The following is a 24,793-nucleotide window of genomic DNA, read 5'->3' on the forward strand; positions in this document are numbered from 1 at the left end:
TCAAGAGAACTTCAGTCCAAAACGTGCCATGCTACTTTGATGTGCGCTGACCCCATTTCCGCTTGTAGGACACCTTGGGGTGCACATACTAGCACCACCGATACCCTCCTCTTCCTCACCCAGCACCATTATGGATGTACTTTGAAACACGCAAGCCTGGACTCCAAAGGGTCAAAAACATCTTTAGAACTTAATTTGGTGCTCATCCAAACGTCTCCTTCCCGTATCTTTGGTGGACCAAGCCAGCACATGGAGCGTCAATGTGGACAAAAGCGGAAAGGCTGTGGACATGTGGACGCAACAAGTGTGAAGTTCGGGAGGTTCTGGTAATGCTGGAGCAGACTGCATGAACTGGACTGGAGGCATCAGCTCCGCACGTGTGTTTGTATCAAAGTGTAAACAGTTAGTGGTTTATTAACATACTTTCTGGGACTATTTGGGGGACTGCGCCAATCCGTTTCCCCTCTTTTTTTGCAATTCTGATCCCCGAAGTGGCTCCGAAGTGGTGTTGCGGCTCCTCGTCCCCGGCGGATCCGGAGATCGGAGCCTCTGCACCGGGCGGAGGCGGAGCTTCAGCGACCTCTCAGGCGGCCCCAAAGGGCGGCCGCGTCAGGAGGATGGTGCGGCTGGCGGCCGAGCTGCTGCTGCTCCTGGGACTTCTCCTTCTGACTTTGCACATCACCGTGCTCAGGAGCAGCCCGCTGCCGCCCGCCAACGTCAGCTTGAGCCTGGATCACATCGAGGTGAGTCCGCTTCGGTCTTATCAGATGGCCCTGATCAAATATGAGAGTGTGTTGACACAAGCACGGAAGCGAGGCTCTCCTGAGGGTGTCCCCCGGGAATGGCAGCCAGTCAGGGGTTAAAGGTGAACGCCTCTCCACCCCAAAGGCTGACACACCCCCTGTTCTTGTCCTGGGGGGTTAAATGTTTGCTACAGGCACTTCTCTGTCATCATGCACACATCACTGTCATTCCAAGTGATGAGATGGAGGGGTCAGAGCTGAACCCCCCCCCTTTTGACCTCCAACCTGCTGCACATGAGGCCTCAAACCAAACTGTGTACTTTAAAGCTCGGCTTTCCAACCTTTTTTCTCTTTATTCCACCCTATTTATGATGATTTTGCACTCCTTGCAAAAACATTCTAAAAAGGTTTCTTTTGAACACGACAAAGGTACATTTAAAACAAATATTTATACATTTCAATTATATATATAGTTTTTATATACTGTATTACCCTTTTATATTAATCAAAGCAATAACTTTTACAAATTAATTTAATAATAATTAAAAGCATAGAACAATGCAAAATAATTAAATGATACTTGTAATATTAAAAACAGTATGGTATTGTGCACTTGTACAACCACAATAACAAACATTTTTATGAATATCTCTCATAAGGGAAATGTATTATATTATGTATTATATTATCAGAAAATATTTGACTTTTTGTACCTGTGCATAAATCACATTTTGTTTTTTTTCTTTTGATGATTTCTCATAAATACAATTTTTCAATTTATTTAGTTTTAAAAAAAGTGTGATTTTAGAAAAAATGAAAAGATTTGCACCCACGATAAAAGTAATATGTATTGTATTATAGTTAGGGATGCTCCGATCCATCGGCTACCGATCAAAATAGGCCGATTTCTGTGGAAAAGCAGGACATGCTGATAAATGCCTTTCGACGGCGATCACCTGTGGCTAGTGCTATTGCAGCTTTTCGCGATGCCTGTGTGCAGAGTAGTGTCTTGCTCCAGCGCCTTGGAGAAGTGTCACCCGCCCACTTTCCTTCAAACTGCGCAGGCGTGCCAAAGCCAAAACAAACATGTCTGCCATTTGTGAGAGTGATATAAAATGAAAAATGCCATGAAAGCTATCTTGCGGGGGTAGTAGAGCATTAAAAAGACACATGACAGAGTATGGTGAGTTTTCCAGGATCACGGACACACGCCTGTATGTGCCTGACAGTCAGAAGGCTAAGCAAATAACCCGAAAAATAACTGAATTAATAGGACTAGATGGGCAGCCTTTCTTGGCGGTGGCAGACACCGGGTTTACCGACTGCACTCTTACTTGGAAGCCTGCTGCGTGCTTCTGGGAGTCCTGCTAGAGCTCCACCGATGTACTCTCACATCCCAGGTCTCCTTAAAGCAGTCGTCTCATCCTCATCACTTTTCATCAGTGATATACGGTCTCTTGAAGAAATAAGTACAATATGTTTTGTCTTAATTAAGGTGCTTTTATGGTTCATTTTTTTAATATCATATATGCAATAGCCAGCCAGGAATTCTGGGCGCCATGAAAAAAAATCACATTGGCACCCCCTTTTTTATTTTTTAATAATTACCTATTTTTTGGCAGTCAGGGGACCCTGGAATTGGCCTAAATTGTCCCCCCATACGGCACCCCTGGCCAGTAGCACCCATCATAAATAAATTAATCGGACAATATATATATAATTATAGCTAATATTACAGTAATCATTATGTTTTTTTGAATATATTTTGTCATTTTCTACTCATGTTAAATTTGAGCAAAAAAAAAAAAAAGTACTACATTTAAAAATGCACATATTAAAGATTTCACACTGCCTGAATTGCAGATTAAGGAACAGCACATGTGGAACAATTCCAACTATATCAAAGTAGTGGACTGTATATATTTTAGTGGCATTTCATAAGCAGTTTGGACTTTGTTTTGATATTTCACATGTACTCTACATTAGAGGGTGTGTCAGAGGGGTGTTACCCCCAAAACTCTTGAATCTTGAATCTTGAATCTTGAATCTTGAAAAGGTACTGCTTTTGCACACTTTTGTACAGCTTTTGAGTATGCATGCACTGTACCTCCTCGCCCCTTGTGTTTGCACTGGCATCTTTGTCAATGGAAACACAAAAGGAATGCGTATTGCACCATGCAAATCGTCCTGCTTTTCAATTAGTCATGGAGGGTACAGTATTGTTGGTTATATCTTGGGGGATGGAAAAGAACCCCTGCGGTCATTCTATTTTTGACATTTTTGTTTGCACTCTTCTTTAGAACATAATGACCCCACCGAATTTCACAAGGCAGTCATTTGTCAACACAATACTTTAACTGCCTATTTTAAAATCAGCAGAACCGCTCCAATTCTGACCCGTAGGTTAGGACGGGGTCTGGGATCAACAGGCTTTTTAGAGTGTTAAGCATCCTCCAGCTGCTTTGTTGATGTATATTTAGCCTGGAAGTCACATATTTTCTTCATGTCCCAATGATGAATGGGTATTTATGCCCAACGGAACGGTGACCCCTCCGTAAATGCTTTATTAGCATTGAGGGGAATTCAGGCAAAGAATGTTTCCTCGAACTAAAGGATGCTTTTAGAAGCGCTCCTTATACGCTTGGTGCCATCACTGCAGGTCTGTGTTCAGCTGGATGTGAAGACATGCAAAGCTGATGAAATATTCCAAGAATGTGAGGAATATTTGACACACGGCCAACTGTTTGGGCAGGCGGGGTGAGGACCAGGAGGGAGTCAACCCCCACCTCTCAAAATGTACAAATATATAACACAAACCACTCAAATCCCAGCATGCCTTTTTGTTGTTGTTGGGCCACACTGACATACACATTTTGGGCTGTGGTAAAAGAGTGTATATTTTGGGGTGATGCTCCACTGTGTGTGTGTGTGTGTGTGTGTGTGGACACGCTCCGCTAGCCCACCATTGATGGTGGTGATGTCATCTTTTAGTCAGTCTTGTCACGGCCCAGGAGGTGCATTGTCATTCCAAGGTGTCAGATTTAAAATGCCATTCAAAGAAACACTAAGGACAGGATGTAGCTGCCTGCACCTGTACAGGTGCAATGTTAGTGACAGTAAACCGCACTGTGAACACGCCTTTGTTGTTTCAGCACTGCTAGAATGACCATATATCATTATTTCCCAGCTTGACCGTAATACACCATTAATAGATGAAGAATTGATTGATTGTGTGAACTCGGCAGTTGATTACTTGCATCTTGAAGCAAAATCGAGTGCACTAACAAGTTTAAACTCAGCGGTGTTCAGGCCAGTAGCCAATTCCTCTCAAAAGACAACTGCTTTAATATGAATGCTGTGATATCATTAAATATTTGTTGAAACACTTTGTGTCGTGCTTCCTCAGGAACAGACAAAATTGGCAAATCTGAATATATTCCTGATCCAAATTTTAAGACGAGTTGGGAAAATTGCAAGGATGTTGCACTGTTGGATATTAAGGAGGTTTGAAGTAGAACTTCAAAATGGGAGTGAGACAAAAAAAAATACAGTGAAATAGGGTGTTCATGATTAAATGTTTAAGACCACAGCCTTTAAAAGACAAAATGTGGATTCAATGTCATTTTCTGTCAGGTATTCACACTGTCATGATCTCTTGATGGCGAAGGCAAAAAAGCCGTCGCTCTTTGAATGCAGTCTCTCGGTGCGCCATCGCTCCTGAGGTTGGACGCAGTAGTGATTTTAAACTTCTTAAAGGATCCTGAGGGTTGTGGAACAAGAAAGTCAAGTTGTAGAGCCAAAAAAAATATCACAGGTCCTGAGCTGGAGGATCCGATTGGCTGTCCGTCAAGACATAGGACAATCGTCGGCCTAAATGAAGGTTGGTACTGGTGTCGAGTGCAGTCCAATAACCATCAGACGGCATCTGCAATAGAAGGGTTTTAAGAAGAAAAAACGTGTTTGAAGGCCTCGTCTCTTTCAACGCCACAAAATTGCCCGATTGGAATTTGCACGAAAGCACCAAAGATGGGACTTTGAAAAGTGGAAGAAAATTTTATTTTCTGATGGGAAAAAATGTACACTTGATGGTCCTGGTGGCTTCCAACGTTACTGGCATGACAAGGATATCCCACCTGAGATGTTCTCCACACGGCACAGTGGAGGGGGCACCTTTTTCCTTCAATGGAACAATGGAGCTTCAGGTTGTGCAGGGGCGTCAAACGGCGGATGGCTTTGTGGGGATGTTGCAGGGGCTTTCCTCGTCTGTGCGGTAATGACTCAGTTTTTCAACAAGACAAGGTTGCAGTTCACAATGCCTGCCTTACAAAGGACTTCTTCAAGAGGAATAACCTCACTTTTTTGGACCATCCTGCATGTTCCCCTGATCTAAATCAAACTGGGAACATTTGGGGATGGATGGCAAGGGAAGTTTACAAAAATGGACAACAGTTCCAAAAAGTGGATGCCCTCCGTGAAGCCATCTTCACCACTTGGAGCAATACAGTATTCCCACTAGCCTATACTATAATATACTGTATATTGTGTGGATATAATTTGAAATAGAATCAATACGAAATTACAGCTGTTTAAAAAACAAAATGTGTAGCTGACTCTACATATCCTCTCACGTTTGTGCCCAATGATTTCATTTCATCTCAAAGCATCTCTGTTGTCTTTGGCTAAATCCCGTCAAGGCTGTCACACGTCTCGGCCAAATCCTGCACTATTGTGAGTGTAAACAAAGCCCAGGAACTGTATCATGGTGGAGGCTGAACTACTGTACATTTTCCAAACAACTGCAGTACATTTTGGATTTTTGTCAAGAAAAAAGGCAATCTGGGAAGAATTCACGTGATTTGCAAGACATGAATGTGCTGTAAAGTACACCATAAGCACGAATGAACAGTGGCAGTGAGATCATAGTTTACTTCTCCGCCAATTTTGGATTCAGCAATGATCACCGGCGGTGTCGTTGCATGAAAACTGGTATTGCAACTTTCATGCCCCATTGCTGAATTGTATCTATATCGGAGTGAATTCTATTATGTAAAATGCAAAAGTCATCGTTGTATCAAAGGTCAGACATCAACAAAGACTACGCAGCCCTAAGACCTTCGGCACTCTATATAAAAAACAGTAATACTCATAAAAAAAGAGTAGGAGTAGAAATAATTATTAACTCATTCAATACCAAAAATGTAGTTATACGTTTTTATAAACCCGAACGCCCAATCCCAACAACGTATTCATATGTCTTTTATGCTTTTTTGCACGAGAGGCTAAAAGAGGTGATGATGTAACTCCTCACCAGCGGATTAGGCTTGAGAGCAATTTTAATGCCATAAAAACGGCCACTAGGTAGCAGCAGTGCATCGTGAGAAGACGGGGAAACCCACATGACAGGAAGAGGAAGCACTTGCATAAAGGCAGCTGTTACATTGCGTACCACACGAAAAATAAAAATGAACGCCTGCACACGCACGCACATGCACACACATAGTTCACTTCAAACTCACGTAGTTCAGTTCCAAATGTGAAAATTGTATTGAACTTGTAATTGAAATAAATTGTTATTTTTATGTTAAAAAAAAAACAACTTTGTTTATGTTGTGGTGTAGTTGTTCGGATATTTGCGCTGCCACAAAAGCAAATATATACTTGTGTCAAAGTGAAAGTTATGCTTCAAATGTATCTTTTCACAAAAAGCTCATTTTCTCTCTTTTATAGTCGGCAACTGATTTTTATATATCCCGAAACTTACCGATGTTCTACTGCTGATTACTAAAGAACAGAAAAAGGTAGAAACAAACTTTTTTTTTTTTTTTCTGATGAAATACGGGAGTCTAATCTTTCTTTTTGGTAGGTTCCATGTGTATATAACCATAGAACAAAATATTCTGTGTGCCTTGAAACATCAGTCAAAATGGTCTACAATGGCCAGTGATGAAGGGGTTGTCTTTTGAAAAATGACCGGGATTGAATGAGTTAATAGATGCCGTCTGTCTAATTCTTAAATTTAATCTCAATTTATAGTGAGGGTGCATACAATCAATAAATAAATGACAACACGTGTGACAGGACAAGCTCGTTCTGTCTTCCGCCTACGTGAGCGCACGGCTGAGAAGCATCTGGCACATTGTGCAACTGCCTTCATTTCCTGCCAGCCTCCTGGGAGGGGGAAAGGACCCCTGAGTTGTTCCCAATTGAAAATGGAGTCATGCCCCTTTAAGCAGCCCTCACAAAGTGAAAAAAGGGGAAGCGGGAAAAGAACAGGAGCGAGGGTAAGGGTGTGTGTGGGTGTGTGAGGAGGGTGGCTTTTGTGTGCATGTGTTCATTCAAGGCCTTTAGTAGTAGGGGGTGACACCCTGGGGGGCCCAGATGAACTGAGGGATGGTGTGTCACTTTTGATCTCCAAATTAAAGCGCACAGCTCATTGAAAATTGCACAGCACTGATGGCAAGTGGAGCGCGGCCTGACTTTTTTTGGACCATTTTTAATATGCTTCCTACTCTGGACTATATTAGAGGCAAATGAGAAAACAGCATGTTATTCTTTTTCCACCGAGGTTTATATGGAAAGAAAACGAGGTGCTCACTTTGACGCTATCAGGAAATGATGGAGGTTACACAACGGAGGTCTAATTCCGTTCTCGTGACTCATTCGCTCCCCCCCCCAACTATACGTTTTTTTTAACCACATAATTTTACAGAAATAATAATGAAATATGGATCGTAATTTAAGCGCAACAATGCACTGGTGAGATGGAAATGCATACACACACTGTACAGTCACTGTATCAAGTTTTTTCAAAAAAAATAAAATAAAAATAATTAATTAATTACGGATCGCGGTCTGTGGTGACTACAGCCTATTATTAGCCCCCCAAAAATGCATATTTAAGCAAATGTTATGTATTATTGGCCTAAATTAAGCATTTTCAAGCAACACAAATGTTCTAAACGAACTAAAATACAAATACAGCTTAAGACGATACAAGGCATTGATGAACCGTAGTCTGCACTGGCATCCAGGTGTCACTAGCAAGACGAGCCAGACTTGATCGCCAACGACAGGCTTTTATTATTCTAGAATGACTTATCTCACAACAGGCACAGTAATAACATAATACTACTACTACTAATAATACTGTAGTCATCATAATCATCATGATAACAACACAGGCTACTGCTGTGGTCATACTCCAGCTAAAACTCAACTCTGAATCCCCAACTTCCTGTCCACGCGAGTCTTATTTATGTCTTTAATGGATTATTTTCTTTGATTATATCAACTATATTTGGTAATAGGGGTGTAAAGTTGACTATAGGGGTGTTATGTCGTGTCTAGAGGGCTCTAATAATGGGAAAAAATAGTATTTAGAAAGTCATAAACAGGTTTTCTATGCCCTATGAAAATATTATGTTGATTAATATTGAATCCTTTCATGCTTGTATGTTAAAGCTACTTCATTTTATTTTTTTTTTCTCTTTCTCATTTTAAATAAGAATAATTATTCCTGGTATTGTATTGAGTAATGAGGACACAATTAATGACTTATTCCCAATACCTGAGGAGAAAAATGTAATAACTTACAAATAAACTCCTATTCAGATGTGTTTTTCTGACGTTTTGGGAATATTTCATGTTTACAGGCTGACTATTAAACATTCTCATACCCACGACACTCTTTCTACACTGTCAGCAAGCGTGAATAGCACGTTTCTGTGCAGGTACTCTCCTAAAAAAAAAAACAGGATAAACGAAATAACATGGAAACATGAACAGTACAGTAATAAAGGTAGGATATAGATTGACTGTACTGTACTGCCAAGATGGTGTATCTTTAGAGATCCATTTTTTGTTTTACTGTCTCTACTAAGTTTTTACAAGTGTCAGTCTGTCCGAAGTGCCGAGTTTACTGTCTGCAGACGTGTTCACATGCATAAATCAAATTGAATTATGGTATTAGAGCTAAAACTGTGAAGAAGCATGCCTGTTGCAATGGGATGAATCAGAATACTTTCAAGTTTGAGATCATCTAAATGTGAGTTGGGATCGGCTCATCTGTATGCCACGTGTTACATAGCATATGACACAACACAGTATCCGTCTGGATCAGATCGCGCTGGATAATGGAGGATTAAAACGCCCGCAAACACTCGTGTTGGGGTTCGTGATGCAATGGCTTGTTTTCTATCATTTTGATAAAATCTGAGCTGTTGTGCCAAAGTCTGCTCATGTTTGAGAAAGCACTGGACTTATTATTGGGATTCCCAAAAGGTTCGAAAAGTTAAATTTATTTGAATTTTATTTTCAAAAGGCTCATGCAGGCCTAATTTTAGGAAATTTAGGGGGTCTAAAATATTCACAATCTGTTGATCAGAGAGTTTGTCCGACAGACGTATTGAAAGTATTGTGTAAGTAAGTAGCTCGAGTAGTTTTATTATAATAAAAAAGTCTGGTACTTGCTGTTGATGCAGTTATCATACAGTACAGTATATACACTACACTATTTAGTGATGAGGAATGCTGTGCCTATGGATGGACAATTACATTTTTTCATTGACAAATTTAGCCAATTTTTAAATATTATTTTTGATATTAATTAGTTTTAATTAACACATGCGCACCAGAGCAAGCATGCCTCTCTGTTATGACGGCAGACGGATCCGTCGCCATAAGCACAGTGGAGCACATTGCTCAACGAGGCACAGCGGAGCATCCCCACACAGTCACACCAGATTCTGACTCTCCTTTCTAACCTGAACACATCATAGCGGTAGTCCATCATCATATACTGGATGTATCTCCAACTCACACACGTCCCTAGTCTGGTCATCTTGAGAACTACACTTCCTCATGCTCATTACAAGAATGTGAGATGCATTCAGGGACACTCGGAACATCATAAAAATGTCCTTATAATGTGTGTATGTGTGTAAATAAACAGGAAGATAAGGAAAAACATAAAGCGGATATTCTTATCCCTCAATTCGTAACTCTTAATTCGCATGTGCAAATTGCTACATTTAAGTATGCTGGAAAATACACTGAAATTTACCTGAAATTACGTGATGTCTTTGAATGTAACCCCTCGCTCATAACACGGTTATGATTCGGTTATTACGGTTATGACATAACAAGTGTGATTGAAATGTTCTGCTACTAGTAAAGAGACTAGTGTTTGACAAATAGATTTTTAGACTTGTGTGGCGTCTTTTAGCTTGATTGACATACTCTATATACTATATAAATATAATCCTGTCCTGTTATTTATCTTTGTGTTCATTAAATACATCAAAAATGGGCATATTTCAGACGTAGTTGCAAGTGGTGATTAATCATGATTAATTAATTTCAAAACTGATTAATCTGATTAAATTGTTTTATTATTTGACAGCCCTAATATGAATGTAAATGTCAGAAAATATTTCGGAATGTATATTCTACAAATAAATATTTGAATTTATGTAAATATTTTTTATTTCATTTTAACAATATTATTTTTTGAGCTGGAAGAACAATTGAACATTAAATGCTATGTAAAAAAATAAACATGAAAAGAAAAGAAAAAGCTTCTTTAGGCAACAAACTAGTTGAGACTGAATCAACAGCAGCTCTGCTAGCATCAGCCAAGCAGTGCGGTCTGTTTTACCACACAGTTGGCAGAATTCTGACTAAAAAGATTCATCGATAAAACGGTTATTATGCCTTTCATTAACTGTAATGTTTTTATCATCTTGAGATTTTAGGGCCACTGTCTTAAAAAAAGACCCGAAGATTGGAATTAAAAAAAAAATATCTTAAATAATTTGAAAACACTGCTTCTATTTGCCTCGCTTTATGAAGCAAAAGATGCTTAATGGACTTGAACGTTTCCGTGCAGCCACTGTTCCCTTCGCGGTTGAATTCAAGTTACATTTATAACCCTTCCATCCATGCTGTGCAGCTCCGTTTGGGAGTGCCTGCACTGGCCCAGAGTGCACCTTGGTTGGACACAAACAGCTCCACTGGGGGCTATTATGGAGACCACAATGCAGCTGAGCTGACACTTTGTCTGTGACTGACCGCCGCAACCGTACAGCACACTGCTGCTATGTTCTCAGGCCACAAGAACAGTGGGGTGGAAGAAATGGAGCATGAACAAAGAAAACATGATTGGTGATTTCTTTGTAGGTAGTTTCTACCCCCCCATGATTGCGGACTTTGTAGCGCTGTATGGCCAATTAAGGAGCGATTGTTTCTTGTACAGTATGTGTACCTAACAGAACACAAATGCACGCTGCATCTTTTGTCAGAGAAACCAAATGCTCCTTTGGCCGCAAGGAAGCCAAGGTAATGATTTTGCATGCTTGCTCTGGGTCGTCTATGTAGACTTGGTAATGTAAAACCATCAGTTTCAAACAGTCGGTCTTCGAGCCAGCATCAGAATACTGTATGTGTTGTATACTGTATGCGCACGGGATATTTCTTTGTGAAAGCATCAACGGGATGACTGCACAATCCAACAGAAGATGATGATTTAGGCAGATTACGTTTTGGCGAAAGCAGACTGCTATTTCTGGCTCTTTCTATCTGGAGCTCAAGCAGTTGAGAGAGATTTATGGCAGAGGTAACGTTCACATGAGCATCTTGTCAACATGGGACGTGCAGACGGCAAGTCACATGCTGGGGGATTGTTTTTCTCATTCACACCTGACATTAAACGGATAGTAAAAATGTCTTGTATAAGGCCCCGCAATAAAATCATGTTTTCCTCTCCCCCCCTCCTCCAGCAGAACATCATCCATGCAAAAAGCAGCTCATCGGGCCAACTGGCTTCAGAAGGCTCCTGGCGGTCTGGTCCAGAACGTCGGTTTGCCCACCGGTCCGCTGCCCTCCCGTGGGTGCAAGGCACTGGCAGTAATGTCCACAAGGATGGGCCTGGAGCTTTTCTACTGGACCTGCACAATTTCCCCGACCTCTCCAAAGCTGATATCAATGGGCAGAATCCCAACATACAGGTGATCATGTGTGACTGTGCACCTGTCCTGCTGCTTTCATGCTTTCACTGACTCGTAAGACATGGCTACTCAAGCAATCAGGACAGGAAGGGCGAGCAGGATGATGGAGAATACTTTGGTGCACATCACTAACCCCCTTTTCTTCAATGTCCTCTTCTGCCTCCCCCTTTATCCCACTTCCTGGGATGGCGTGAGGCTCAGGGTAGCCTCTGAGGTCTCGTGTCCATCATCATGACAACTGAAAGGAAGACACTTTTCCAGCAATGCCCCACTGCTCAACCACATGCAGGAATACAGCTGGCAGCTTATGTAAATGTGTGGTGAGCCCTCATCCCTAAGTTCCTCCAGAGTGTAGATGGCCGGGTAACCACCGCTATGTTTAAATCATTCTCTCGTTTTAATCTAGCAAGGGGGTCCCCTCCATTTCTAAGATCATCGCCGCTAAATCCGAGGACGAACAAAGTGTATTAACATCTCAAGATGTGGTGAGAGAGCGGAGCCACCGATTTAGCAAGGGCGTGAGGCTGTGGGAGAAAAGAGGGAGGAGGAGGAGGAGGGGTTCTTTGATCCTGGGATTCATCTGGCTTTCATGGTCTGGAGGAGGCTGAGGAGCCCTTTGAACTTTGTGTTTAGGTGGAGAGAGCCCGCGAGGTGGGAGACGGGCTAAGGGGCAGGGGTGCCGGTCCTACCTCATCTGGGAGGCACATGTCTTTGGACAAACAGGGGGAGGGGACGGGAGGAGAGGAGAGGACGGTGGGGACATGGCTATCAATAGATGTCACCTCCTTATACCCAGTTGACCCATTCGGTCTAGAGGAACAACTTTTAGGGCGTACTCACACGAGGGCAATTGTACGGTGCTTGGGCCATCTTCACACCAATCCTGATCCGTGCTCATGTTTGGCACATTTGCCCTCTTTGGTACGATTGGAAGAGGTAGGCCAGGGCACGGCATTATTCCACGCACACGCACATGCACACGCACAACGCATCCAAGACAAAGAACGACTGTAATGTGATCACTACTTGCAAATGATTCATGATAAGCCATATATTTCATGACAGTAACTCAAAAATAATCCAAAAATCAAACCCATGGCATGCTTGCTCACCCCGTGACTACATTTGTGTGTGATCGCTCCTCCACGCTATTAGTTAATGACAGCATCCAGCTTACACAAAATAAGTAGTCAGAGCTACTCAAAATAAGACACGCAGTCAGGGAAATTGCAGTAATGAAGCAGAATAGAAGCGATGGGACAAAGAAACGGGCCAAAGCACAAATGCTCAGTGTGAACCCAGGCCAGAGGGGTCCAGGAGAGGGCACAGTATGACTGCCCTAGTGTGAGTATGCCCTCACAAGCCATCAACCAGTCCCAACCTCCATTCTACAACCACTTTGAGTCCTCTCTGCGCCCCATTCAGCAGCCTTCCAGTCCCTAGCAAAGTTCTTCCAGCCTTAGCCTCTCTCACCTTCCCCAAAAACAGTCAATATGACCCCACACCTGTAATATTAACTTTTTAACTGTCTTTCTTATTTTCACGGAAGGTAACAATTGAGGTTGTGGATGGGTTAGAAGCGCATGAGCCAGAAAAAGGCCACCGCAAGGAGACTAAACCCAACTGGGCTTCTACCAACTGGAGAAACTGGTGGCCTCGCACTTCCTCCACATCGTCCTCCACCACTCATCAAGCGCAGGACCACGATCGGTCCTATGGAGACAACGGTGAAGACAGCAACTTCCTCAGGCCCCCAGTGGATTGGGACCGGAGAGGAGGCACCGGAGAGAGAGGGAAACCCCAAACGGAATATGGTAAGAAGCACAGCAGCGTCTGTGACACACAACATTTGCAGTAGAATTCATGGCCTAGCATGTCCAACATTTGGCCACAGCTTGATGCGAAATCTGTAATTTACAGATTTGCTGATTCAGTCTGTCACCATAACAAGTGTTGCTATCCCCAGACAGGCTTTTGGCAGTCCTTGCTTGAAACCTTTTAACACTCTTTTATGAGACAGATTCCTCTATGGTGTCAAGCTCGCTAGGTGACACAATTTAAATGCCTCCCAAGATCAAAGTTGAGCAGCAGGAACGAGGCCAAAAGCACTGTTCGTCTGCTCTCCAAGAGTAAACCTTGCACATAAATCAGCTGTGGAAGAATTTACACTCACTGTCATATACTATGCGTGCAGTCCGAGTTGTAGCATGCCCAAACCAATGTGGTGGAACAGGAATGTGGCTGCTGTGGAAAAATGACATTTTATCCACTCACACTTTTACGAAAGCGGTTAGGAGGGCGATAGTTTTTTTCTGTCAAACCGATGTTCATATCTAATGTTTCAGGCTTATCACTGTGGTCAGCTTTTGTTTGTCCTTTATTTCATTTCGAACAGTTTCAGCCTGCTCCCGGTTTTAAATCCAGTAATCGCAACTATGGACAGCCGGTGCGGGTTATCCATGATAGTGCATTATGTTATCTAGTCTGTGAACCAATGGGGATGAATGGAGACTGATTTGATGACCAAACCCTTTAGCATCCCTCCACAACTTGACAGCTGCAGAATTGATGTCAAAAGTATTGCTGTGTTAACTTATCTAATGATCATATAGGATTTCATATAGGATCCCCGCATATTCGCATTTTCGCATAGTCAACATTTGCATCCCCACAAATTTGCAGATTTTGGCCCAAAAAAATACATGTATATACAGTAGACGCTCCTACAACGTAAGTAATCCGTTCCGAGAACCTTTATGTTCTAGGGTTTTTATGTTATACGAAGCGCAAAATACATGTAAATAGCCTAATCCGTTCCAAGATCTTCCCAAACTCACCCATTTGGCACTTCAAAATATTCAAAGTCCACCAAATATGGTGGGAAAATATAAGAAAACGTTAGCATAAACATAGTAGATTAACATTCCAATATAAAATAAGGTACTAAATAAGATTACTGTAAATGAATAAAACTGAAAAACAAAAACAATCATACCGTTTACGAGATGTCTTGATCAGGAGCACGCAAGTGGAGGCAGGAAGGAGGAGGAGGACTAGCCTGACCAAGAGTCAGCTGGTCTCACAGACAAACGCACACGCACTACACGATAATGCTTTGTGCAAAATTTTAATTTGTAACTTAACTTAATTGTTTAAGTTAGTTTAAGGGCGACTACGAAGAGGAAAGGAAGTTGAAAGGAGAAGCCTGTCTCTCACACAAACTCACGTACGCGCTGTATAAGTCAGCCAATGAGATGAGAGCGTAGGCGGTGCCCCGATAATCAGCCAATGAGATGAGAGAGGAGGCGGTGCCCTGAAAATCAGTCAATGAGAGCGTGAAGCATCAGAAGGCGTCACCAAGTGTTAGTCTGAACTTGCAACGACTTGAGGCATTAATAAAGTTGATTGAAAAAAAAAAACAAAAAACTTGCACCGACTTGACGCTTTACGTTATGTGGAATTTCATCCGTAATACGATGCCAAAACTACATAAATTCTTTACGTTCAGTGGAATTTACGTAAAAGGAGGTTTACGTTATGCGAGGTACTACTGTATATTCTTTTTTTCTACTGAAAATGGGCCGCGTTTCCTGCAGAAAGCCTCTCATTTACCCTAAGTGTAATAATTCATATAATATGTGATAATACAGCGTAAAACATACAGCACAATAACAGAGCATACACGTGCAACGCACAATGTACAAGTACATACGAGAACGATGTACTCTAATGTCAGTGCAATCTGGCAGCGCCCTGTGTGGCTGTGGAAGCAAAAGCCTCTACAGTCAACTTGTTCCAGTTCAGCCTCAAAACTTGCAGTGAGGTGAAAACAAGTTAATATATGATCGTAAGTAATGGATTATGTAGACACAGCTTGGACAAATGCCTTCTGGCAGCCTGAAGAGAATCGAAGCCGTGTACCACCGCTCGCCACTTCAGAGAGAGACGGAGGCAGGGCCACAGCAGATGGAAGTGTGCTAGCCTGACAACCAGGCTAAAGGCGAGACCATGACGCCGATTCCATGTTCTGTCCATCATCTTTCCCGAGCATTGATTAGAGATGAATACATTAGACATGTTACAGGGCTTAACCTGGATTGTGTGTCGATGCATCTAGCCTGTTAGCTTCCTTTGCGAGTGAACTACGGCAACTGAAGAGAGACGAGGATGGCTCTGGATCTGAATCTAATCTAATAACTACAACAGTCATTATTATTGTACATGTTAATCCGAAATCAGAGGAGAACGAACATCAACATCAGGCAGGCAGCAGGGTTTGGACGGGGAGGTATGAGGCTGTGTATCGCACGGTGACACATTGATGCAGCAGCAGATTTCCGGCTTGATTATTGGTTAAAATAGACATTTTTATGGGCGTCTAAATTTGTATTTGTATTTGGACTTTATCTATCCCACAGCCGGGAAATTCACTTGTTACAGCAGCAAGCAAGAGACGCAAGTAAAGAATACATATTGACTACAACATGGTTCAGCTGGTACAGGCAGACTGGTGATTATTTGCTATTCGCGGGTGGTCTCAGGAATAGGGAAGATCTACTGTATATTGCAACATGTACAACAAATTGTGTTCTCATTTTAGTTGAAAATGGTCCCATAACAAACTTTTTTTTCCTTATTTATACTTGCTTTGACATTACTACAAGGTGGTATCATTCTTAACTCTATGATCACATTACCGCAATTATACGGCACATCCACTTCTCGTGCATGAGTAAGCGTACCTTTGTGTGGATTACTTTGAGTCTTTCTGGGTATTTATATTATGCAAGGCGGAAATTATTGATAACCATCGCTTTTCACCAGTGCATGAAAGCAGGCATTTGGGGCTTTGGTGCCCTGCTCGGTATTACATCGGTATTAGAAAGATTAATGTCTCACTTGCTTTTTGGTTACAGTATCCTATGGAAGGGCACGAAAAAGAGCATTGGTGTCTATCTTTTCATAATAAGGGGCAGATGGTCCAGAGGGGGGGCTGTATAAGAGAGCTTGGACTCCAGCCAGAAATACTTCCATCCCAACATGCCCACATTAATTCTCCTCATTGATGGAGCGCTGCTTTCAAGACGTGTGTGTCAGTGAGATCTGTGTTTGCATGCGGTTTTGCAGATGGACTTAGGCAGTCATAAAGCCGAGTGTAACTGTTTCCATGTATGCCCATTACCGCCATGTGCTCAACGATAATTGGACTTAAAGAGGATTTCTTGCCAATTCGCTTCCCATTTTCAATCCGATGAATCACAGATAGATCCCGCTCCACGCGAAATGTCTTGAATCATTGGTGAAATTTGCCAAAGCCATCCTTGTTACTCGACCTACTGACTGAACACACTCTCCTCGTTGCCTTGGAGTGATTTGTTTAACAATTCTAGATGAGCCCGTGCAATCCATGTGTGCACAGAACGACTTGTCTGGTAACTGCTTTAAGGGCAAAGTCAAAGAGAGCTGCTTCCCTTCTCCTGTGCTCTCCCTACTTATTATTAGTGAGGCATGCTATCAGGAATGAATACGTTCAGCATGTGGCCTACGTCAGCGCTCTTGTCTCTTTCTCTCGGATTCAGACTACATGGACGGAGAGGGCGACTGGAGTAACTGGTCACTGTGCAGTGTCACTTGTGGAAATGGCAACCAGAAGAGAACCAGGTCTTGTGGTTATGCCTGTACTGCCACCGAGTCCAGAACCTGCGATATGCCAAACTGTCCAGGTAAATAAACAGTTGATGGACACCCACTGTCCTCTTCATGAAATCTAATTAGATCCAATACAAGGACCGTAATATAAAATGTGATGAAGTCATACAGAGATCAGTTTCTAATATTGCGGTTACCTTTTTAAATATTTTACCTTATTAACTACTTTACAGTTACAGTTACAGTTGCCGCTTATTCTCACTTGGGTCACTGGTGTGCTGGAGCCTATCCCTGGTCGCCAGCCAATCGCAGGGCACATATAGACAAACAACCACTCACATTCACACAGTCGCTAATTAACCTAACATGCATGTTTTTGGATTGTGGGAGGCAACTGGAATACCCGGAGAAAAAAAAACCCACACACACAGGGAAACAACGGATATTCAAACCCAGATCTTCCTGATCTCCTGACTGCGTGGCCAACATGCTAACCACTAGGCCCCCGTGTACAGTCTTCAACCATAACAACAGACACACTAGAATGGCACTACAGTGCATGGGTCTTTACAGAAAACCAACGCCTCTATATCCCATTCAGTTCTCTACTCTAACAACATTACATAAAAAAAAATAACTTGATTAAAAAAAATCCTGGCAGCTAAATTGAATAGGCTCTTACTTAATCCATGACCCACACTCTCGCAATGATTTGCAAGATATAAAGTACAGTATTACCTACATATAACCTACATAAAGCCCTTAGTGCAAGTAGTTATTACCTTTGTGACAGTGTCGGTTAGGGATGAGCATATTATTTGACAAAAAACTTTTAATCAATTAATTGATTGATATTTTTGGAAAAAAATATTTTAAAGCATATATGAATTTGAATGTTCTGAACTCTTGTTTCAATGCCAGTGTTGTATTGAGTAGAATAATGCTGCACGTAGGATTTACATAGCCGACATGCCACTAGTTGTGCAGACTGAATGAATCAACAGCGCCTCTGCTGGTTGCAGCCAAGTACTGCACTCCATTTTGCCTGAAATGCCTCAAGGCACCATTAATCACCATTCAGTTCCACATCATCAAAATTGGGACAGTTTATTCATTGATCGATTCATGCCATCCCTGTCAACTAAGCCAGTGGTCCCCAACCTTTATTGATCCATGGACCAGCTTGTGTTCCCACTAATCTCCCGTGGACCGGGGGGGTCGTACATTATAGCAATCTAATTTATCTTATTTATTATGTATTATGTAAAACTAAGACATGAATAACATCAAATTATTAGCACAAAATGAATGCCGACCCACCGTCCACCAGTTCAATTCCAGCCAAGTTTTTCCCGAGAGATTATTACATTGCTGTTTGACGTGTGTGGTAAAAGGCAGTGCGCTAGCATGAATTAACTTGAGGCAAATGTGCACATTAGCCCTCAATAAGTCATCAAAACTTACCTTTATGCATTCCCACATAGTATCAGCATTTGAGACCAAATATGAGGTGAAAGAAAAATGCTAAAAATACAGTAGTAGTCTATCTGTGCGGCGAGAGAAAGTTAGCACACGCACAATGGACATGCGTCAAGTGAGACGGATGTAACAGAGAGAATTCGGCCACTTTTCCAAATAAAACATCAAAAAAGGAATAATGGAAGTTATTTTTTCTTTCTGTGCGGCCCGGTACCAAATGACCCACGGCCCGGTACCAAATGACCCGCGGCCCGGGGGTTGGGGACCACTGAACTAAGCAGTCTAGATTAAAAAAATACAGCTCTTGCACATTGTCCTGAGTGTAGTGCTATAAAGGCCACCAGATAATCCATCCCACCTCTCACTGTCTGAAGGTATTGAAGATGCCTTCAAGACAGCAGCTACAGAAGTGAGCCTGCTTGTTGGAACAGATGATTTCAATGCCACTGAGCTCTTTGGTGTTGGTAAGTTCACAGCTCCACACTATCAGTCACTGAAATGTTCCCATCCTGTCACAGACAGTTCATCCATCTAGCTGTGGTAGTATCCATATTCCTCTTTATCTTCCAATATTAAAACAAGATGTACTGTAGTATTTTAAAAGTGTCTCCATATCTTCCAGACACAGACAGCTGTGAGCGATGGATGAATTGCAAGAGCGACTTCTTGAAGAAATACATGAGCAAGGTGGCCAGTGATCTCCCCAGCTGCCCTTGCTCGTACCCGACCGAGGTGGCGTACAGCACAGCCAACGTGCACGACGCTGCTTCGCGCAGAAACTTCCGCTGGAAAGATGCCAGTGGGCCAAAAGAGAAGCTGGAGATCTACAAGCCGACAGCACGATACTGCATCCGCTCCATGCTGACGCTGGAGTCCACCACACTGGCCGCACAGCACTGTTGCTACGACGACAGCATGAAGCTCATCACGCGCGGCAAAGGGGCCGGAACGCCCAATCTCATCAGCACAGAGTTCTCGGCTGACCTGCACTACAAAGTGGACATCTTGCCCTGGATCATATGTAAGGGGGACTGGAGTCGCTACAACCAGGCCAGGCCGCCTAACAATGGACAGAAGTGTCGTGACAACCCCCCGGAAGATGACTACTCCAAGCAGTTTGAAGAAGCAAGGGAGTTCTAGCCCTTCAAAATGATGATGGATCCATTTTGGATTTAAGGGTTCCAAGACTTACTGGTCCTCTGAAGTAGGAGAACCTAAAATCTATGAGGACCATTTCTATGGACACCAAGAACTTGCATACAAGGCACTGAATAATGTGCCAATTGTTTTAAATATACCTCTGAGAAAAATGATGCTTTTCGGGGTATCCTTTCATCAATAAAGGGATTTTCTATTCTTAAAGGGAAATGATGATACGACCGAAATGTAAGGTGTGCCCGGGCTTGTATGGTAAATTTCTGTGGTAATGGAGATCCTTCAGGAGTGTGTTGACGTAATGAGGGGAGGTGGTTCCCCCATTTTGTCGATTGCAGTATCCAGGTTCTCATGTAAACTTATGAGTATGTTAAGCATGCATTTCACATTTAGCATGCGCACAGTGTCTATTATTTGTGAACAGACCTCCATTGTAAAAAGTCTGCATTGTCTTTCTGTAAAGTATTTATTTGAGTTGTAGCTGTGTCTGAATTGGGGGCGTCGCCGTCAATGTTTTACGTTAGGATGATAATAGAGTGCGTGAATGCAATGCTATAATGGACATATTTTTGAGATTATAAGTCTATGAATAAAACTTTTTTGAAAATTGCAATACTTTCCGTGAGTGTCAGTGGCCATCCAGCACCTGGTCTGCAAAAGCAGTAAAAAAATGAACAAAAAAACACTTTTTTTCTCCTCTCTATTCCTGTTCCGACGCTTTTTTTTGCAGTTAAAAGGTCGTATCGTCTCATCCTTGCCAATAGGATCAAACCATTGTACAAGGCTTTCATCTGTTTAATCTAGTGCAACACTGTGGTCCTTCCTTTTGATGGGATTTCTTTCAAGGCTGACGATTGAAAGAGCCTCTTGAAATTTATTTGTCTTTGGAAAGTATCCTCCTACATTCCTACGTAATTTTTCAGCATACACACACACACACACACACACACACACGCACAGTACTGCCTGGACATACTAAGGACCTCTGACCAGCTGCAGCCATTGTCACACAGAGGAAGCCATTCATAGCGCCCTCATTCCTCCCGTTAACTGTGCACCACAGCTGGCCGACAGCAGGGCTCGTGTTGCCACTGCAACCCCGCGTGGCTTCTTGCATGCTTGCTTCGCCACAACTCTTCAATATGCATCCTTCAACCACTGACACTTAAATGCCGGCACAGATATTCATCAGCAACTGCAATTGAAGCTGTAAATCTCTCCAGCTTCAAACTTTCGTATCATCGGCGTGAACGTGAAGCATTCTTTGTAAGTCTCCTGTCCTTCCCATCCTCGTCCTCAGTTACAACATTGTTTGAAGCTAAGATTACAGTACACAGCTTGGATCGTTATCATAGCAGACCACCTGCTGTACGGGCCATTAAGCTCTAACCTGTTCATCTTTATATAGAAAGACACTCACTGGCCACAACATTAAAAATGCAACATTTGTGGACACCATAAAGTTGGTTTTGATTGACATTGTGAGAGTTATTACTGTATTGACCCAAATATAATACTGTAATGGACTCAGAATACAAGTGGTGCTCGGGTTACGTATGAGTTCCGTTCCTACACTGTGAACTCATGAAGGACATATAAAATAGCAGTAATAAAAATGTAAGTATTAACTGAAACAGTAATAAAAAAGAAGACCCCCTGTACCTTTACTGTGTGGCTTATTAGAGGGAGGAAGCAGAAGAGGCAGGAGAAGAAATAACACAATAATAAGACCACTACGTCTTGTTATTACTGTCGCTTTCATAGCTTTAACATGCTGATGGATACAAGCTTTATCTTTAATGATGGTCGTGACAGTCAAATGTTTAAGACCAAAAGTGCTGCCAATATGTCCACTTCCATGGTGATGGCTTTTCCATTCCGTGGTGTATTTCCACAAGAAGGGCCTGTTACGCTTGCGAGACATGATGAAGTGCAAAAAGCTCATTAATAAGCCACGTTATCCACTCCAGGCTTCGAATAAGGCACACGCTATTCATGCGCGGCAGGCGAGACGAGGCGTACACTGCACGCTTGCAGCGTGTATCGTGCTGAAACTACTTTTCGAGAGTGCCCGGTGTTTACGGACCTAAATTAAGTTTTTAATGAATTTATGGGAGCGTTACGTAACCACGAAATGCAGACACCCAAACACTGTAATCCGAGGACCTGTATGACCTTCCACATAAAGTTTCTATAATGTACTTTTAAAGAGTGCTGTTGTCGGCTCGTCTGTGAAGCACTCCGTCACGAATGCTACACAGACTAAAGACGTGGACATGGACAGTGTTAAAATGACAGCAAAGAGCATGAAGAAATGACAAATATAGAAGAGAAAATGCATCAGAAGCGTTGTCTCTTTGCTGCAACCTCTCCCTCTGTCTGAGTACTTCGCCGATGTATGCACTGGCGGCCTGTCTGTTGGCATGTATGAACCTCTAAACCCATCTTTTCCACACTGTTTTCTTGGGAAACAAATACGGTCTTATATTCTGGTCAATGTGGTGTATGTTTTTTTTAAACTTTGGTCAGTAATGCAATGCCTCTCTCCTAAACAAGACTCCTACATCAAGCAGAACATGACAGGTCAATCCTGTTCCTAGTGTAGGGTTGTACGCTAAATGAACGATGCACGATAGAAACAATATAAATTTAGCCGACGAGAGGTTTTAATTCCATCGCGATAATGCATGCTGATGACGTGACCGAGACACGTCCGTCCCGCAAAACAGAGCGACAAGCTGCAACAAGTTGCCAGTGCAATGTAGCGCTGTAGCTACCCTAGCTAAAGTACGCACAGAGCCGCTCCACTGAGTTACTAATCCTCGCCTCCGTTGATGCAAAAAACAGTAAATTACATTTCCTGCAGGTATGATCACTCAAAGAAAATGAGGAACCGCTAAAATAAGACAAAGAAGCTGTGCCGACCGTTAAGCTTGCTTGAATGTAAATTAGCAAAACAAAAGAATAAGTGCTTGGTACACATTAACAGAAGTCTATCAGAATTTTTTTTATGTATGTAAAACTATAAAAACGTGTTTTGGACATTTTTGTGAGTCAACTGCTGATGACATCATAGACGGGCGACATAGCTGACTTCCGGTTCTGGTTGCCAGTTTGTTAGCAAGCTAAGCTTCTTTGTGTAAAAAGCTAAGGACATTTTGTGATAAAAATACTCACACAGTGTATTAATAACACAAGACGTGCGCCATATTGTTGGTGACCCCTGGTCGAGAGCAACCCGAGGCTCCAAAGCCAAGCTCTTCGGCCTCCTTGTTGCGACTCCCACAAGTGATGTTTTTTAACACCGAAGTGGAGGATTTTGAAAAAGAGTTGTAAATATCAAACTCACCACAATTCCATGAATCACCACTACATTCTGACTGCTGATTGGCTGAGCAAGGAAAGGAGGGGGGGGGGGGGGGGGGGCAGTGTGTTCACTGAGAGATGAAAAAGACATTTTGAGAGTTTGCTCCCCCCTCGGAAAGCTATCCACCTGTGTGCTTGATATGTAGCGAGAAATTAGCCAACAACAGAAAACGTAACATTGAAAGACATTTTCAAAACAATCACTCAGCTTATTTCTGAAAGTAGGGGTGCCACGAGATTAAAGCATGACGAGATTTCTCATTTGGTGAAAAATTGTCTCCCGAGAGTTGGGTAGCCAGAAGCCAAACTGTGGCATCGCTACTATGAATGATAATAAATGTAATATGGAAGTGGAAGTGTGCTAGGAATTATTCGTTTAGTATAGGATGTTTTTTCATGAGATATACTGTAATACCTAAGCAGAAGCTGTGGTAATACTTGTACACTTACTTAATATTCATCAGCTCAAAACACGTACATGTACGGACTCGCGGTAGGTGTCCAGTGTCCACAGGAGGAGGCTCCCTCCGCTCTATACTCTGGTTCTTCTAACCTCCAGCTGCTTGGAGTGTGTGTCCCATAGGACGGCGTACTGTGGTGACCATAACTCCGCTTCGCATTAAAAGTGAATGACAGGAAGCGTTTCTTGCGTGACGCATTTATTCAGTAATTAAATACAAGCGGTCAACAAAGCTGAAGTACCCGCTGCACAGCAGCAGTGCAATGCCGGTCCGGAAGCGCAACAACCTCTACAACCCGACAGAGACAGACAGACGCACTCTTGGCAGCACCTCGTCATGCTGGCAAAACACCCATGGGTGTCCAAAGTGTGGCGCAGGGGCCATCTGTTGTTTATTTGGTCTAAAAAAATGTGGACAATAACATCGTTTAGCATAAATTTGTGGGACTTGCACCTGCATGCTTTTGTGACTTGGTTAAATACGTTTGTTTGTCCGGTCATATTGTTTCATTGTACTTAATGTTAAAATATATTTTCATCTCGTGGGCCCTTGTCTCGTCTTGTGACACCCCTACTGAAAAGTACCCAACTGAAGATGGGCGTAGGATTTCACAACTACTATGGAAGGTTGTGGGCAGCGCTTGAACATACTTCCAAGAAGTGGTTGAACATTCCAAACTCACCTACAGCTGCTGGTGTTGTCGCTGCACTGGAAAGCTGGGTTTCAAAGGCTGCAAAGCACCGTATTAGCGGTGTAATGTTAAGGATCTGTAAGGGCTCATTAAGGCACAGTAGACTTGTTGTGAGAACCAACGAATGTCAAGCGTTCCGTTTTACGGCAAATTTATCTATGACAGTAAAGCAGACAAAAAGTTTAGAGGTTTTTAGCCAGTTTACCTCGATCAAAAAATGTGTTTAATGCTCAGGTGCACAGTTCA

At 42.5% G+C, this 24,793-nt stretch overlaps 1 protein-coding gene across 2 annotated transcripts; it reads left to right on the top strand.

Annotated features, from left to right (window-relative positions):
* On the top strand, positions 1-21,649 carry ism1 (isthmin 1). 2 transcript variants are annotated; one of them, XM_054799570.1, is made up of 7 exons: positions 1-377; positions 493-743; positions 11,519-11,746; positions 13,296-13,560; positions 17,326-17,469; positions 19,249-19,338; positions 19,497-21,649. In XM_054799570.1, the coding sequence occupies exons 1-7, from the start codon at positions 347-349 to the stop codon at positions 20,012-20,014; spliced, it is 1,527 nt and encodes a 508-aa protein (XP_054655545.1). In that variant the 5' UTR covers positions 1-346; the 3' UTR covers positions 20,015-21,649. The 2 variants fall into 2 exon arrangements, with proteins under 2 accessions (XP_054655545.1, XP_054655546.1); XM_054799571.1 differs by having other exon boundaries at positions 11,522-11,746.
* The last annotated feature ends 3,144 nt before the right edge of the window (positions 21,650-24,793 follow it).

The sequence above is a fragment of the Dunckerocampus dactyliophorus genome, chromosome 14, assembly GCF_027744805.1.
Source record: "Dunckerocampus dactyliophorus isolate RoL2022-P2 chromosome 14, RoL_Ddac_1.1, whole genome shotgun sequence".
Classification (NCBI taxonomy): domain Eukaryota; kingdom Metazoa; phylum Chordata; class Actinopteri; order Syngnathiformes; family Syngnathidae; genus Dunckerocampus; species Dunckerocampus dactyliophorus.